Source organism: Mesoplodon densirostris, chromosome 18, assembly GCF_025265405.1.
Source record: "Mesoplodon densirostris isolate mMesDen1 chromosome 18, mMesDen1 primary haplotype, whole genome shotgun sequence".
Lineage (NCBI taxonomy): Eukaryota > Metazoa > Chordata > Mammalia > Artiodactyla > Ziphiidae > Mesoplodon > Mesoplodon densirostris.
The window spans coordinates 45,670,207-45,686,507 of NC_082678.1; the positions used below are offsets into that span (position 1 = coordinate 45,670,207).

General features: G+C 57.7%; 2 protein-coding genes across 6 annotated transcripts in view; one reads left to right on the forward strand and one right to left on the reverse strand.

Annotated features, from left to right (window-relative positions):
• Positions 1 to 1,709: 1,709 nt before the first annotated feature.
• PIMREG (PICALM interacting mitotic regulator) lies at positions 1,710 to 6,913 on the forward strand. 5 transcript variants are annotated; one of them, XM_060082526.1, is made up of 6 exons: positions 1,714 to 2,020; positions 2,544 to 2,872; positions 4,279 to 4,574; positions 5,094 to 5,189; positions 5,810 to 5,859; positions 6,218 to 6,913. In XM_060082526.1, exons 1-5 carry the CDS (start codon positions 1,969 to 1,971, stop codon positions 5,841 to 5,843), a joined length of 807 nt encoding a protein of 268 aa, XP_059938509.1. In that variant the 5' UTR covers positions 1,714 to 1,968; the 3' UTR covers positions 5,844 to 5,859; positions 6,218 to 6,913. The 5 variants fall into 5 exon arrangements, with proteins under 5 accessions (XP_059938506.1, XP_059938510.1, XP_059938509.1 ...); XM_060082525.1 differs by having other exon boundaries at positions 1,715 to 2,020; positions 6,257 to 6,913; XM_060082523.1 differs by lacking the exons at positions 5,810 to 5,859; positions 6,218 to 6,913 and adding an exon at positions 5,946 to 6,207 and having other exon boundaries at positions 1,710 to 2,020.
• Positions 6,914 to 10,977: 4,064 nt separating this feature from the next.
• The window catches only part of PITPNM3 (PITPNM family member 3), an 86,382-nt gene continuing 81,058 nt past the window's right edge, over positions 10,978 to 16,301 (reverse strand). Inside the window, exons 18-20 of the mRNA XM_060081053.1 lie at positions 14,787 to 14,970; positions 12,753 to 12,881; positions 10,978 to 11,280 (exon numbers count right to left, since the gene is read on the reverse strand). Of these exons, the coding sequence (XP_059937036.1) occupies positions 10,978 to 11,280; positions 12,753 to 12,881; positions 14,787 to 14,970 (616 nt within the window). The remainder of the gene's footprint in view (positions 11,281 to 12,752; positions 12,882 to 14,786; positions 14,971 to 16,301) is intronic.

The window sequence follows — 16,301 nt, forward strand, 5'->3', positions numbered from 1 at the left end:
TGAGCCTGCGCGTCCAGAGCCTGTGCTCCGCAATGGGGGAGGCCACAAAGGGAGAGGCCCGCGTACCGCAAAAAAAAAAAAAAAAAAATTCCCTAATTACAATAATAAATAAAGCAAGCATACAAGAAGTGTGGGAACACACACTTCCGACGCTTGGGAAACAACTCAGCTAGGGGAAGAAGCTGAGCAGGCAAAACTGAGCAGCGTTTTTCAAACCACAGCTCACAACTCTTAGAGCGCCACTGTAACGTAAACTTAGCGAGCTGTCACCAGGACTTTTTTTTTTTTTTTTTAATGAAATAGAAAATATGTCAAAGCACCTCACACATAGTCAAGTATTGTTTCAGGAAACTTTTGTTTTAGTTACACGTATGTGTGTGTGCTGGGGGTCTCACCTGGGCCCTGGGCCCCCAAACATGATGTTCCTTGTGCAAGAAGAGCGTCTCCTCCCCTGCCTCCCGCCTCCCCACATACACACTCAAACACACACAAACACACACATTCTTTGCTTGGTGAACTCATTTTCTAGGTCTCAGCTTTAAGTGACATAACTTTTGTGTCATAATTTTCTTTGATGAATCGATTACTGGTTTTTTAATTTATTCATGTCCGTTTCTCCCCACACACTGGATCTGAGCTCCTGGAGGTAAGGAATGCATCCGTTTTGTTGACCTTTGTGGACCATTGTTAGCACAGGGCTGAGTCTATCAAGACACAGGTTAGGTATTTGGAAAGACACATGAGGGGACGTGGGGAAGGAGGAGAAGGGGGGCTGGGAGAGACCAGGGTTGGATACACCTGCTGGGGAGAGGTGCAGGCTGAGGAGATGCAGTGTGGTGCGCTGGTGAGGCTCGTGGACCCTGGCCCCAGACTGAGTTTGAATCCTTGCTGCATACTAACCAGGGGAAATTGGGGCCCCACCTGACCTCCCCACACCTCCGTTTCCTCATCTAGTCCTTGGCTGCAATGAGGGGCTCATGAGATCCTCCTGTAAAGTGCTTGGAACACCAGTACCTGGTGTATAGTAAGTGCCTCGTATTTTAATCGTCCTCCTCCCATGGGGAGGGTCCCTTCACAAGGGTGTGGGTGAGATCACCCAGAGGTGAAGAATGGGGTTAAGGACTGAGCTTCAAGGTGCCCATCAGTCGAAACTCGGGGTGGGGGTGTGGGGGGTTTTAGGTGAGGACGGCAGCAAGGAAACGGAAGGGGGAGCATGGCCAGTGCTGCCTTGAGGTGGAGGGGGGACGGGGCTTTCTAAATGGTGGGCTTTTTAGTTTGGATGCTAAAGGGAGGGAGGGAGGGAGGGAGGCACTCAGCTGCATAGAGGGGACGGGGCGGGGGAGGGAGGGGGCAGGGAGCGTACTTGGAGGAGGAGGGGAGGTGCACCCAATCTGTCCCCTCTTCCAGGATGGACTTTCCTGGGGGTCAGCGCGGGTGGCAAGTTTGGGGGACAGAGGGTCAGTCTCAGGAAGGCACAGAGTCACGAGGGAAGTTTGAAACAAAACTTCCGCAGGAACCCAAGGCTCCGAGCTCCCCCAGCCCAGGCTCTTTCTGACAAAACCACTGAGACCTCCAAGCAGGATGGGAGGGGCCGCTAGGAGCTCGGGACCCCGCCTCCGCCCCGCCCGGTCAGACCAGCCAGAGCCCTTTGTGGTTAAGGAGGGAGCCCAGCGACCGGGGACCGAGCGTCAGGAGGTGGCGCCGGGGCTGAGCCGGCGCGGGGGAAGGATTCCGCAGGCTGAGCGGGCGGGACCCGAGAATTCAAAGAGACCTCAACGCGCTGCTCCCGGCCCGCCAGACATCCAGAGGCATGAATGGGGACGGGCAGGCCAATCCGAGAGCAAGATTCACAGCCGCGGGCGCAGGGTCCAATCGGATCCCCGACGAGGCAGCGAGGCGGGGACGGAGCCAATCAGCTGTGAGGACAGGGCCAGGGGGCGGATCCGCCCGGTGTTTCAAATTTTCTGGATGGGTGAGAAGCAGCTGTGCTCGGCTTCTGGTCTGCGTTGGGCGCTGTTGGGTGAGTGCGGGCAGGGGCGTGGTAGGGCCTCTGTTAAGAAGGGACGGGAGGGGGGACCTCCCGTTAGGACGGACACGGTATGTGAGGCTTCTGGGTATAGCCGGATGGACATTGGGGTGTCTGGTCAGCCCGTCAGAGCGCACTGGGTCAGGGCGAACCCGTGAAAGAGCCGCTGGTCCTGCCCTGGACCAAGTGCTGAGGCTCGGTGACGGCCGGCAAGTCCTGCCTCCCTCTCCGCCTGAGGCAGATAACGGAAAGGAGGCTGGGATGAAAAGACAGCTTGTTTCAGACACTTGCAGCACGGGACACATTGCTGACCGGCCTTGTTCAGCCTCTACCCTCTTCTGGGCCTCGCTGACCCCTCTTCCAGGAAGCATTCTCCTGCCTGCACCCACAGTTGCCAAGTGCCCCACCCCATGGGCCCCCATCCCATCTCTTCCCCCGGTACTCAGGGTGTCTTTGAAGCCTGGGAATGGGACAGTGGGGGGATGCCTTGCTGACCTCCCTTTGATCTCCTCTCCAGGGTCTGCTGGGCAGAACAGACTCTCGGCCAGGCGGATGGCTTCTCGGTGGCCGGCCGTGGGGGCCTCCATGCGTCGGAGGTCCCTACAGAACCAGGGGCAGCTGGAGGAGAGCGAGGCCCTACAGCCTGCAGTTGGCCACCCAGACACCTCCAGCGGGGCCCTGGACTCCCTGTGCAGGCAGTTCCAAAGGAGGCTGCCCCTGAGAGCAGTCAGCCTCAACCTCAGGGCGGGCCCCTCCTGGAAACGCCTGGAAACCCCACAGCCAGGACAGCAGGGCCTCCAGGCTGCAGCTCGCTCAGCTAAGAACGCCTTGGGTGCCGTGTCCCAGGTAATGTCGAACATGTCCAGGTATGGAGGGCTTTCTTGATGCTGGATGATAGCTGCCCCCAAGAATATAGACTCTATGAAGACAGGGCCTTTGATTTGTTCATTGCTGTGTCCCCAGCACAACAAATAGTTCCTGGCACGTAGCAGGTGCTCAACAGATAGCTGAATGAGTGAATGAAAGCAGTGTTGTGAGGGAACAGAGCCTCACAAGACAAGATGATAGAGCTGTATTGTGATAGGAAATTGCGTTCAAGGGGCTAAGGGTGGGAGAACACCAAAAAGAAGCTTAGTCAGTGAAGGCTTCCCAGAGGAGGTGATCCTGTGGAATTCGCCCAGGAAAGGGGGAAGTATGAGTGTACAAGGCAGGTGAAATAGTCCAGACCCAGGGCTGAGGGAGGGCAAGATGCTGAAGAGAACTGGCAGGAACTTAGCCTATGTGTGGCCGGAGGACAGAGAGCAGCGTGGGACGTGAGAGGGGCTGGGTGTGCCGAACACGTGTAGATGCTCCCAAGAGCGACTGGGAGCCCTGGGAACCAGTGGGAAGAATTTGCAACATGGTGGGAATTGGGTCCGATTAGCAATATTAGAACTTGTTCTTTAGCTACTTGATGAAAAGGGGGTTAGAAGAAGATTCGCCTCTGAGGGGGCCTGGGGGTCTGGCCTTGCAGAGGAGTGAGCAACTTCAAGAACTGCTCAGAAGGTAGCTTTGAGAGGGTTTGGTATCAGATGAGAGGTGTGGGCAGGAAGAGGCCATGTGTGCTGGGGGTGATGGGTCCCTGGGCCTCCCAAGTGGCTGTGTCTCCAAACCTAGAGCTGGAGGCGTGGGGAGGTGTCACCTAGGAAAGGCAGGAGCTATGAGAGTGGACAGGCCTCCAAGGAGAGAACTGGGGGTGGGCAGGGCATCTCCTTGCTGTCTGAGTGGGAATCTGAAGGTTTGGGAGAGGGGAGCATTTCTGGACCCTTTGAGAAGTCTCTGAGCCAAATGTCAGTCCCTGAGAAGGATCTCTGTGCAACAATGTGGACGGTAGATTAGAGTCAGGGAGACCAGAAGCCGGGAGAGAAATTATTTCACGGTATCCCGTGGGCAGGCCTGCTCTCCTCTGGGCCTCGCCTTTGAGTCTGGGTCAGTCTGTCCCGAAAGAGGGTTTGGACTTAGACCAAACGCAGACTCCATGAGCCAGCATGGTTCTGCTGCTGGCCACGCACTTATCCCCGGGGGCCCTGAGCTGCGTCCTTGCCGTGGACCCATTCCACATGGACTCATCTGCAACCCTCACCTTGAGACTAAAAGCTGCCTGGATTTGTAGGACCAGCTGGCGGGCCGAAGTGTTGGGGGTATGGCCTGGGGACTCTGGGGTAGCTCACTCTTGGCTTGTCCATGCTGACCTTTCCATGTACCTGTCACAGAGAATCCAGGAGTCCTGCCAAAGTGGCACCAAGTGGCTGGTGGAAACCCAGGTGAAAGCCAGGAGGAGGAAGGGAGGGGCACAGAAGGGCAGTGGCCCCCCGGCTCGCAGCCTGAGCCACAGGAGCACCCGGCTATCAGTGGCTGCCCCTGCCGGCTCAACCCTGGACCCCCGGGAGAGGGAGCATCGCCGCCTCTCCACCCGGATGGGCCCGCGTGCCCACCCTCGGCGGCGGTCCAGGAGAGAAGCTGCCCTCCGGAGCCCCTACTCCTCAGCAGAGCCTCTCTGCTCCCCCAGGTACGTGCAGTAGGCCTGCCCCGCAAACACTAACTGGGCCTGGGGGCTGCTGAGCCCCTCCTGCAGCTCCCTGGAGCCAGGGACACCCTGAGCGGAGTCACATCCGTGCTCCGGCCCAGCTCTGCGCCCTGCTAGTGGGGGATCTGGGGAGGTCCTTCAGGGCCTTAGTTTCCCCGTCTGCCAAAGGAAGAGGCGAGCTTAACTCTGGGAGTATCACAGTCACCCAAGCCTCCTGGGGTGGGGAGCCCAAAAGCAAGTTTTGAAGCCATCTGGGGGGCTGAGGCTCACCTGTCTACAAGATCACCTGCCCTTGACCTTGTGGGCCTTGATCCAGCTTTTCTCTGCCATCTGCTCCAAGCTGCTCTGATGTCACTTCCTGGAATGGGGGTCTGCGGTGACACGTTCCCAGCCCGTGTGGGTCATCTGGGCCTATACACCAGGCCCGGTGCTGGATGGGAAGGGCTCCCGTCGCAGGTTTCCAACTAATGACTGATATGTGTGGCTTTTCCTTCCGTTCAGCGAGTCTGACAGTGACCTAGAGCCCGTGGGGGCAGGAATCCAGCATCTCCAGAAGCTGTCCCAAGAGCTGGATGAGGCCATCATAGCCGAGGAGAGGTGAGCTGGTATACCATGCTTCAAAGGGACATGGCCGGGAGGGTCCGCCTTGAAGCAGCCACTTTTTTTCAGGCAGGCTCTGGCTCTGCCCTGCTGTGTGACCCTGGTTGCCCCTCTCCCTCTCTGAGCCTCTGTCTCCTCTGCAACATGCCTCGGTCTCCTCCTTGATGAAAGACCTAGATTGGGGTGGTGGTTAAGGACATACCCTGCATGTATGTGGCCCCCTGGGCCTTGGTCCCCCACATTTGTCCATCACATGTGGCCGGGTCCCTGGTTCCTGAAAGACCCGCCCTTCCTCTGCCACTCCCCATGGCTCCTCTCAGCCCTGCCCGCCCACGGAACTGGGGAAAGCATCCTGGCTGCTGTGAAATGCCTGGTCTGTCTGCTTAGGACAGCGTCCCGGGGGCAGGGCCTGGGCCTGGAGCTGCCCTAACTGGGGGGCCGTTTGTACGTGGCTGTGACGGCCTCTGAGGCGGGGCCCTGCCGGCTCTGACTACATGCTGAGTGGGCCATGTCCCCGCCACGTTGCCAGGTCTGCTCTTGTCTAGCTCAGGCGGGGAGGGTCCCTCAAAGCCTGCGGCACCCAGTGGCATCTGTCCCTCCTGCTTTCCCACCTCTAGTGGCGACATGACTGTTTCTCTCATTCATGACTGAGGACAGCATCCTTCAGGTAATGCCCTCCTCCTAAGCATCTTTCTCTGTGTCCTCCCCCTCCCCCCCTCCTCCCCCTCCTCCTCCTCTTGCACGAGCCCGTAGACATACTTGGAGGCATGTTAAAGAACTGAGTCTTTTCTGGAAAAAGCCACACAGCCGATGGGCCCCACAGAGCAGGAAGGTGCAAGTCTTCTGAGCTGCTCGGAGCCGGAGCTGCTGACCTCACTGGGCCCATCACTGATGGAGCAAAGCATACCGGGGCCCCAGGCAGCCGCAGCCACCTTCTAGCGCCTCATTCGGGGGGCAGTCTATGGTGTCCCCGCCTCCCCTGGCTTCAGCACTGTGAGGGGCATGAAGGGAGCTCTGTCTTGCAGGAAGCAAGCCATAGCTGACCACCATGCCCTCACACCCAGGGTCCACGCTTCCCGGGAGTTCCTGGAGGACCCAGGAGCTGGCAGTGCCCCTGGGCCGCTGCAAACAGGGACCGGACTAACAAGGGCCCAGGTGGAGGCTGCTCGGGGGTCTCTGCCCTCCTGCTCCAGCCACTTCTCCACCCGCCAGTGACCACTTGCCGCAGTCTGCGAGTGACTCTGGGAGGCCTCGGAGAGGCGGGGGGAACTGCTCATTCTACTCCCCTTTGGGGCTTAGAAACTCATCCCACACGTGAGCTTTACAGTTGCTTCACTTGTAACGTGAAGTGCAAGCACAAGGTCATATTTGAGAGCTCTGAGCTGTGTACCCAGGAGTAAGGTCTGCAAAGAGTCATCTCCTGTGTCACCAGTGCAGGGGCTCTTGGGAACCCAGATTCTAAGCCCTGCTGCCCACAGCAGAGCCCCGGAAGAAGGGGTGGGAGAGAGTTCCAGGCCCCAAGACCTGAGTCCACAGGTACCTATTTACACTCTCAGCACAGGGCACCGTGGGCGTACAGGGAGAGGTAGCCCTGTTCAATAGCAATTTCTGCCCTTTGTAAATTATTTAAGAAATCTGCTTTGTCATTTTATTCGAAAGAAACCAGTGTACGACTTTCCTAGACAACACTGCTTTTTCATAATAAAGACTCTCTTTCTGTATCTGACGTCTCTCCGTTGTCACCCTACCCCCTGCGCCACTCTGAGCAATAGGTCTGTGGTCTAGGGCCCGGCTTTGTTGCCCTCATCCACCCCGACTCCAAGCCGGCCTGCCCCCAGTTCAGGCGGAACATGAGCAACGGGAAAGGTCTCTCGGCTCAGTTCAGAGCAAAGCACATTTTAAAGGCAAATAAGGTTTTTATTTAAGTGACAACATTTGAGAGTTAAAAACCAACTCACATCAAAATCAAGACCAGCTGTAAAAATCTTTTAACTCCGTAATGCTGTTTCTGTCTTGTTAGAAATCTGATATTTTACATTTTCTTTTCTAACGGATTTTGTACAAGGCAGCCATGAGAAATAGAATAAACCTTTTTCACCACACAACCGTCCACCACAAATAATACTGAGAGTTACATACTTAGGAACAGTCAGACGGACAAGATCAGACCGGCTGCCACCACCGAGTAGACAAATAGAAAAGGACAGCGGGGTCCGAGGGTGGGAGTCCCTACGAGCAAGCCACCCTACCGTCCCACCCCTCCTTGGTGTCACCTGCCTCTCCTTGTGCCCGTGAGGGTGGCGGTCAAATTCCTGATTTTTTTCCCCCATCCACCTTGTTGATTTCTCAGCAAGGAGACAAGGACCCAGGCCAGGCCTCGCTGCTTGGACTTAACCCTACTGGGGCGGGGGGGGGGGGGGGGGGGCGGGCAGGGGAGGGGAGGTTTCTTTTGGCTGAGCCAAAGAGAATAGGTTTCCAGAGCACTGGGCACCCAAACCCCCGAGGATTCGGCAGGAAAGTTGGTTATTTAAGGCGGGGTCAAGCTGAGGCTCCGCAGGCAGGGCGCCCCTCCCGGGCAGGGCTGCACCTGGGCTGGGTGGGCGAGTGGCCCCCCCAAAACCGGCGCCACCTCGGGACCATTTCCACCTGCCTCGGGGGCCGCCTTTCATTTAACAATCGGCGCCACGTTTTGCTGGCAGGGCACTTCCGGGGCGCGGGTCTGCGCTCCAAAGCCGTCAAAGTACAGTTTAAAACCCATGAGTTCCAGCCTCCCCTCTTTCAGGGAGCACACCCCACCCATGTCTGGAATCCTGGGGTTCAAATATGTTGGTTTTCTGTGGCCCAGCACCCAGACTGGAGGGCCCTTTATCCAAATGCATGAAAGAGTCTAACTTTTTTTTTTTTTAATGTATCTGTTGCGGAGCCTAAGAGAGGAGTTGAGATCTTTAGAAAAATGCCATGAGGCCGGAAGAGCAGGCCCTGGCTGCAGATGCACCCTGAACCCCCAACAGGGCGAAGGCAGGGGAGGCCGCAGGCAGGCCCTCTGCCGGGACAGCCGCCCCCCCCCCCCCCAACTAGGAAGAACAAACATGCCACGCAAGGAACAAGGAGCTTTGGTCAGGCGGGAAGATGTGTTTTCCAGCTCCTGGGGAGCAGGCACACGGAGCTGGAAGGATTCTCTAGAAAACAGCCAGACTGGGGGTCACAGAAGTACTCCAGGAAAGGCAGTGGCACCCCCTCCGGAGAACGACACAAGTTGGTTCTTTGTTTTTCTCCAACTTAACTGGAAGGAGGAAATCAAACAAACCACTAGCAGAGAAAGTGCACGTTGGTTACAGAGTTGCTGTGAAAGCAGTACTGAAACAAGTCGAGTCTGATCACTATACAGAGCTCCAAATACACACATTCACACACACCAACCGAAGCTCCCAGAACACTGTGTTCACCACATCTCACTGTACACCTTCAGCATCTGAGGTGCAAGTCGTCAGAGCCCCAAACCGGAGCTCCAGAGGGAAGGGGTGCGGGCCCTCCTGCTGGGGCCCACGTCCCGGCTCCGATCCCCACAAGCACAGAACCCTGCTCCCACGGACTTCAAATTCCTCAGGGTCCCTGCTATCTCTTGCTCCCAGCCTGGGGTTCTCAGAAAAAAGGGCAGAGGGACTCTAACTGGGGGAGAAGTATCTCACGCTAATTATTTCATCACTTGAGAGCCACACATCAGTGGCTTCTGCAAAAAGGAGATGGAATTTCAGAGAAGCAGACCAACTCTGCCCGAGTGTAATGCAGCGTCTGCTTTGGAAAGGAGGGGAAGGACTGGAGTTGACGTGGCTGTGCCGTATGAGCTGCTGCTCCACGGAGAGCCAAGAAGGATGAAATGTTAAAGGAGGGATGGGCCCGCTGCGAACCGCCAGGAGGCAGGACCAGAGAGGAAGCCGGGGGTGATCACCCCTCCCCAGCAGACTTGCCAGCAGCTCTGGGCCTGGGCGCAGAGGCGGCGCTGGAAGTGGAACAGGAGCTGGCAGGCTGGAGAAGAACCAGTTCCAGTGGAGAGCAGGGGTGGGGGCTGGGAGCCCGGAGCCGTCCAGCCCCGGCCGTGTGTCGAGTTTACCGGCTGATTCACAACAGCGGTGCCAGCCGCCCCCACCAGCAGCCACCCCTGGGGAGGACACTGGCCACATGGGACCTGCAAGAGGTAGACAGCAGAAGCGACACTGAGCTGACACGGGTGCCTGCTGGGTGTACAGATGTCTGGGCCTGGGCAGCCCGGCCCGTGACCCAGAGCCTCGGCTGCAAGAGCTGGATCAGCCTCATTGACAGCCCGAAGGGCTCAGAGGCAGCCCGGGTGGCCCAACACAGCAGGTGTGGGTCTGGGCCAGGGAGCTGGGGGGAGTGCAGGAGACCAACGCCTGGGCCAGGGGCTCAGCAGGAGGAAGGCCTGGGCAGAATTTGAGGGGCCCCAGGAGAGCCAAGCCCTGCCAACCTCAGGGCATGACCCAAGAGGAGGTTACGGGCACCAAACCAAGCTGAGTGGCAGGGGGAAGGGAAGAGAACACAACAGTTTGAGCCAAAATTACATGAACCCCCGGAGCTCTGGGACCTCAGCTGTTACGCCTTCCAGGAGCCAAAGGGAGAAATCACTCTGAGCAGAGCTGGGGAGGGGGAGCCCGACCAGTGCCCTTTGGGGAATGTCTCTGTCCCTGGGACACCAGGTTTGGACATCAGTGCAAAGCAAACCTCTCTGTGGAGCAGGGACCCCTTCCGAGCAACCCCACAGAGGGGCTTCCTTTGAAGTGATGGGGCAATGGCAGCTCCCTCCTGCCCCCCAGCCCGCCCCAGCCCCTCTCTTAGTCTGCAAGGACGGTCCAGATCCCCGGGCACCCTGAGAGGCTCTTGGGCCTGAAAAGCCTCGGAAGGCAGACGTGCAGGACAGCCTAGGAGTCAGAAACTCCCACCCATCTCAGCTGCGGAGACCCCTCCAATTACAGAAGGCAGGCAGGGCCCAGAGAGGGCAAGCAACAGGCTCGAGGGCTCACAGCCAGCCCAGCTAGGCCAGAACCCAGGGCCACAGCCTCACAGGGGAGGGCACCAGGCAGGACTCCGGGAAGAGGCATAACTGTCCTCAAGGGCCACGGGAGAAAGGTGAGGATACTGAGGACAAGAAAGAGGGGACAATGGACAGCTGCAGGAGGACAGACCGTCAGCACCAGACCCCGCCCCCCAAGGGCCGTGGGCAAACGATTCAAACATAGGATGAGCCCAGGGGACATCCTCTCACTCCCAGAATGTGGCCACTTTGCCACAGGAGAGCCAGGCCCAAGATGGTGACCCGGGACGTCACACGGAGGGCGGACACAAATGCCACTCGACCCTCCAGCAGGCAGCCAAGAAGCTGTACCTGCCAGCGGCTGTTGGTCCCTGGTCTGGGGGCTCCCCCCGTGAGGGCCTGCGTAGCATCGCTGTGGAAGCCTCAGGAACTCAGAAAGATGGTCGACTTTGTCAAATACTCCGGCTCCGGGCAGGCCTGCCCCCGGGATTATACAAACATCCACCCTAGCTGGGGCTTGCGCTGCAGGCGTGACGGAGCAGCAGCGACTGCACGGAGACCCCTGGATCTCACCCCTTCGCAGCCCAGGGAGCCCCCCAAGGCCAGGCAGGGTCCTGCCCCCCTCGCTGGTCGGACACTGCTGGACAGACACGGGAGGGAAAAAGCAGGAAAAGGCCTGTGTCTGCCGGGGAGAAGGCAGCCCGCTGGGGCCCCCCTGCTCTGCGCACAGCCTGGCCCTCAGGGCACCGACTCGAACTTGGGGGGCCCGCGCGCCCAGCTGAGCACGGGCAGGGGCCGCTCGTGTTCCTTGTCCGACTCGGGCTGGCTCTGGGCCCGTTCGGGCTTGGGGTTGGCGGGCGGGTCGGGCTGCTGCACCGACATGGTCCGGCGCAGGTGGTTGCGCTTCCGCAGGAACTCGGGCTGCGCGTGGAGGCCGAAGCTGCCCTTGCGCAGGATCATACGCGAGCTGTTCTTCTTGGGGCGCGAGCGGTGGCCGGCCTCCAGCGCGGCCAAGTGCGCGGCGTAGCCCTCGCTCAGGAACTGCGGAGGGGACAGGCGTCAGGCCAGAGGGGCAGGCGGGCCGTGGTCCTGCCCTTCCCCACACCCCAACGTCGCCCTCTCCCCGGAACACCCAGCTGCTCCGGGACCTGGGGAGCCCATGACCGGTCAAGGCTCCCCGCCCGGCTTTGGGCAACTGAGCCCTTCTGTCTGTACCCACGGGTCACGCCAGAGTTCCCTGGATTCCTGATGGGGTGAAGCTCCCATCCTTGTCACCTTCACTAAAATCCCCCGAAGGTAAGTCTCTCTCTCCCCTCCTCCAGCTTCCACCGCACGGAACCTCGTTATTTTCCGGCCCCACAGCTGCGCTTCTTGCCAGTCCCTCTCCCTAGGTCCTCAGAACCTTTGCTACTCAAAGTGTGGGCCGTGGATCAACAGCATCAGCACGACCTGGACCCTCGACGGGCAGAATGTCAGGCCCCAGCCCAGGCCTAGGAATCTGAACCTGCATTTAAACGAGGTCTCCAGGTGATCTGTGTGCCTTAGAGTTGAGAAGCCCTGCTCTAACGGTCCCCACTCTGAGGTCCCACCATCTCTGCCCCTCCACCTGCGCTGGTCACTTTCAGGCACCTCCCACTCAACGTGGCCCAAAGAGATCATCGCCTTCCATTCAGTCACCTGCTTTTCAATCCCAGTAATGGTACCACCTACCTGGTCACCCAGGTCAGAAACCGGGCGTCATCTTTGACTTTCCCTTTCTCTCGACCCATGCGTCTGATCCCCTCGTTACCAAATCCAACCCATCCTGCCTTAGAAGTGCCTCTCGGACCCTTGGCCTTCTCTGCCCTGCCACGGCCCTGCCACTGCTTCCCTCCCCTCTCCCCTCCCTCTGACCCGCCTTCCACCTGCAGCCTGACGGATCTCTCTGAATCACAAACTCACTCCAGAGCCGTAGAGTCCCAGCTTGGCAGACACACAGGCCATCCAGGACCCGCTGCTCCAGCCCTCGCTCCCTTTCCCTCCCACATCACACTCAGCCAAGCTGAGTCACTTGCAGTTCCCATAATATACACGTGCTCTGCCGTCTCCTGACTGTGGCTTTCGCTGCTGCCTGTGTCACAAAGGCTCCTCCAACCTCAGGCCCTTCCTGGATACCAGAAACCAACCTTGTCCCCGAGTCCGGCTTAGCTGCTCCTCTCTGGGACCCCACAGTCCTCTGTGCTCCCTGTCATTCATTATGGCTCCTGCCACACTGCACTGTTATTGTCTGCTAATTTTTCCATCTCCCCCACTAGACTGGATGACATGACATCCTATTCCACCGTGGATCTCCCCTGCACCCAGCGCAGGGCCTGGCCCAAAGCAGGTACCCAGTCGTGTTTGTTGAAGGAAGGAAGGAAGGAAGGAACAAACAAATGACTGAAGGAGCAAACACTGGAATAAACCTCCTCCCCTCTCCCCTTTTGTTGGTTCCACCCCCTCACCCCCCAACCCCCAGCCCCACCTCTTCCCACCTGGCACTGGGTTTGATACTTCTTGGTGGGCCGGCCCACAATGAAGATCTGGGAGGGTGGTAGGCCTAGCACGCTGTAGACGGAGATGTCCTTCGTGGAGCCATAGGCCGCACTGATTTTGATGAAGCACTGAAACACAGGGCAGCTGATGGAGCGAGAGGGGGCCCAGCGCATCCCCACAAAGGATTCCCAGATGTCCCCCCAGGGAGCACTGCTGGGGGACCCTTTATCTGCACACTGATAGACTCCAAGTCATGGGTCCACCCTGCATCAGGAACCACCCCCTGCAGTGGTCTCCCCTCCCTCCCCACCCCCTGCACCGAAAGCCTGATACGGGCTCCACCTGTGAATCACAGCCCCACGATTTGCTGACCCCACGTGAGGAGCACAATCCGTAGGTTACGAACAGTGGGGCAAAGTGCTCCTCTGTGGACAGGAAATTGAGGGCCAAGTTGACACAATCCAGGGCCAGGACTGGAGGCCAGTTCTGTCCTGACAATTCTGCCCTCTGGTTCTCCTGCCTGTCCATGCCTTTCTCTCCATTCCATGACTACCACCTGGATTCTGGTCTTCTGTCTCTTGCTTGGGCAACAGCCTCCCAACTGGCCTTCCTGCCCCTCGTTTCTCCCGCCAATCTGTTCTCCATACAGCTGCCAAAACGATCTTTCTACCACCCAAATTAGACACTGCCACTCCCCTGCCTTAAGCTTTTCGATGGCTCACCATTACCCTCAGCAGAGAGTCCACGGTCTTGCCCAGTTTCTAAGGTTTTCACGGCCTGCCCAGCCCAGGCCCCTGATCACTTCGGGGACCTCAGCCCCTACTTGACCTGAATCTGATCCAGCACATACCCCCATCCTGAATACCTGCAGCTCTGAGAACATCCCAGGCTCTTTCCTACCTCAGTGCCTTTGCACATGCTGTTTCTTTGGCCACCGGACAAACTCATACTCATGCTTCAAGACTCAGCTCAAAAGTTACCACCTCCTAGAAGCCTTCCCTGGCCTCTCCAGACAAAGCTAGGTCCTTTCTCCTCTGTTTTCCCAAAGGGTCTTTTCTAATCACCCACCAGTAAACTATCAATTTCCATGTTTTTCTTCCTGTAGATCAGGGATTGGCAGACTCTTTTGGTGAAAGACCAGATACTAAATATTTTAGGCTTTGCACTCTGTTGCAACTACTCAACTATTCCATTGTAGCTGAAAAGCAGCCATAAACAACCCGTAAGCAAATGAGCATGGCTGTGTTCCAGTAATACTTTATTTATGGACATGGAAATTTGACTTTCATATAATTTTCACATGTCATGAAACCTTATTCTTCTTTTGATTTTTTTCCCCCAACCATGTAAGAGAATTAAAACCATTCTTAGCTCAAAAGTCATATAAAAACCATGGGCCAGATTCAGCCAGCCCCTGGGCCATGATTTATCAACCCCAGCTCTAGATCAGCAGTTCTCAAAATTTTGTAAGCATCAGAATCCCCTGGCGGGTTTGTTAAAATACAGATTGCTGGGCCCCCCTCCCAGAGTTTCAGATTCAGTAGGTCTCCAAGGGGGGCCAGAGACTCTGCATGTCTAATGAGGTCCCAGGGAACCCTGTGCCACAGGGCACACAGTGAAAATCACAGCTCTAGGACATCCCGAGTTCTGTTTGCCTCTGTGCATCCCCAACACCCAGGACAGGGGAGGGAACACACTAGGCACTTAAGTGTCTGTTGAAGGGATAACCAGATGCAGAGATGAGTTTAGGCTTTCGGGTCAGAAGATAAAGGATGAAAGGGTGACTCTGAGAGCCTGGGCACATCCCTAAGCCTCACCTTTCTCACTTGCCTGGAGGGATCATAAGACACACCTCGCCAGGCAGTAAAAGGACCAATGAGGTGCACGTGAATGTGCTTTGCAAACTGGGCATCCGCTTGGACAATCGGAGGAGGTGGGGTAAAGGAGGAGGCCCCCCCACCCCGGGTTGAGGGAGGAGGGGAGGGGGGAGGGGGAGGGCGGTGGAGGAAGCCCTGCCCAGCCGGGACGCTCACCTCCTGCATGAGGTTGCGCAGGAAGATGGCCTTCTGCCGCAGCGGGTCGTGCACCAGCCCGTCCGAGAAGAAGATCATGCCCTGCGGGAAGTTGTGCTGGGACAGCCACGACACGACCCGCTGCTTCTGCATGTCCGGCCGCCCCGTGATGTAGAGGATCATGTAGCCCAGGTCCTGCCAGTGCCTGGCAAAACGGCATTGCAGGGTCCAGCCCCGCCCCGTGCGGGCCACCCCCTGCCCAGCAGCCCGCCCCACTCCCCACTTCCCCCTGCCCCGGAAGCCGGAGGGGCTGTTCCCAGGAGCACTAGGGGAAAACAAGGGGGCACCCTGAAGTCCGCACCCCCAGTTGAGCCCTGTGAGTCCTGGCCATCTCCCCCGGATGGCCCACAGGCACCAACCACATGCCCACAACACAAATGATCCCCCAACTCCTTCCCCCTCTGCTTGGGTCCCCTCCTCTGTGATGCGCCATCATCACTCAAGTTTCTGGAGCGAGAGAAGCCCCTTTGATTCCTCCCTTTCCTTCCGTCCCGCATCCTTCCTCCTCCAATCAAGGAGCCTTTGATTCTACCCGGCAGGACCTTCACTCCATCCTCTCACTTTAACTCCACTTCTTAGCCTTAGCTCAGGACCCATCGCTCTCCTGGGCCACTACAAAACCCTCCTGGGAGGCCCCTTTCCCTCCAGTGCCCCCAACTCCAATCCAACCTGGGCCGTGCAACTTCAAGCAGGTTACTTAACGCCCCCAGGATTTCAGTTTCCCCATCTGTAAAATGGGGATAATAACAACAATTACCACCTAGGGTTTTCTGAAGGATGAAATAAATTCATCCCAAACAAGCCTGGCAGTGACTTTCTTGTTATCCTTGGTACTGTTTCCATGGTGATTTCTGTAAATTGCACATCTAACCCCACTACTCCTTTGCCTAAAGCCATTCCTGGCTCCCCGGTGCCCTGAGGTCGCAAGGCCCCCCTGCACTGGTGGTCCTCCACACTCTGCCCTTGAGCATGGCAGCTCCCCAGCCACATGGAGCTGCTTTGCTGCCCCAGACAAGCCCTGTGCTCTTCTGCTGCAGACCCCTGCCCTAGAGAGGCTTTGTGGCTCCATCTCCTTATGTTCCCATGCCCCCATCTTTCAAGGCCACCTCCTCCAGGAAGCCTTCCCTGCTTTCCAAGCAGGATCTGCTTCTCTCTTCTCTGTGCTCTCACAGTGGGCAAGTGCTCTCCGTTGACATGGAATCCTGTCTGCAAGATGTCAGATGAGCCCAGGCCTGATTGCAGGCTTTTGTGGCGCTAGCCACTGACTGGCCACCATAGATTGGGGGTTTCCAAACACTGGAAGATGCTCTGAGAGATTTGGGGAGGTTTTGTAAGAATGCACAGGCTCAGGTGTCACCTCCAGAGTTCTGGTTAATTCTGAGGGGGTATCCAGTGATCTGTGATTATAAAAAGCAGCTTCTGATGCTTAGCAAGGTTTGGAGAGCACCGCAGCGGCCCCAGGAGCCCATGTGAAGA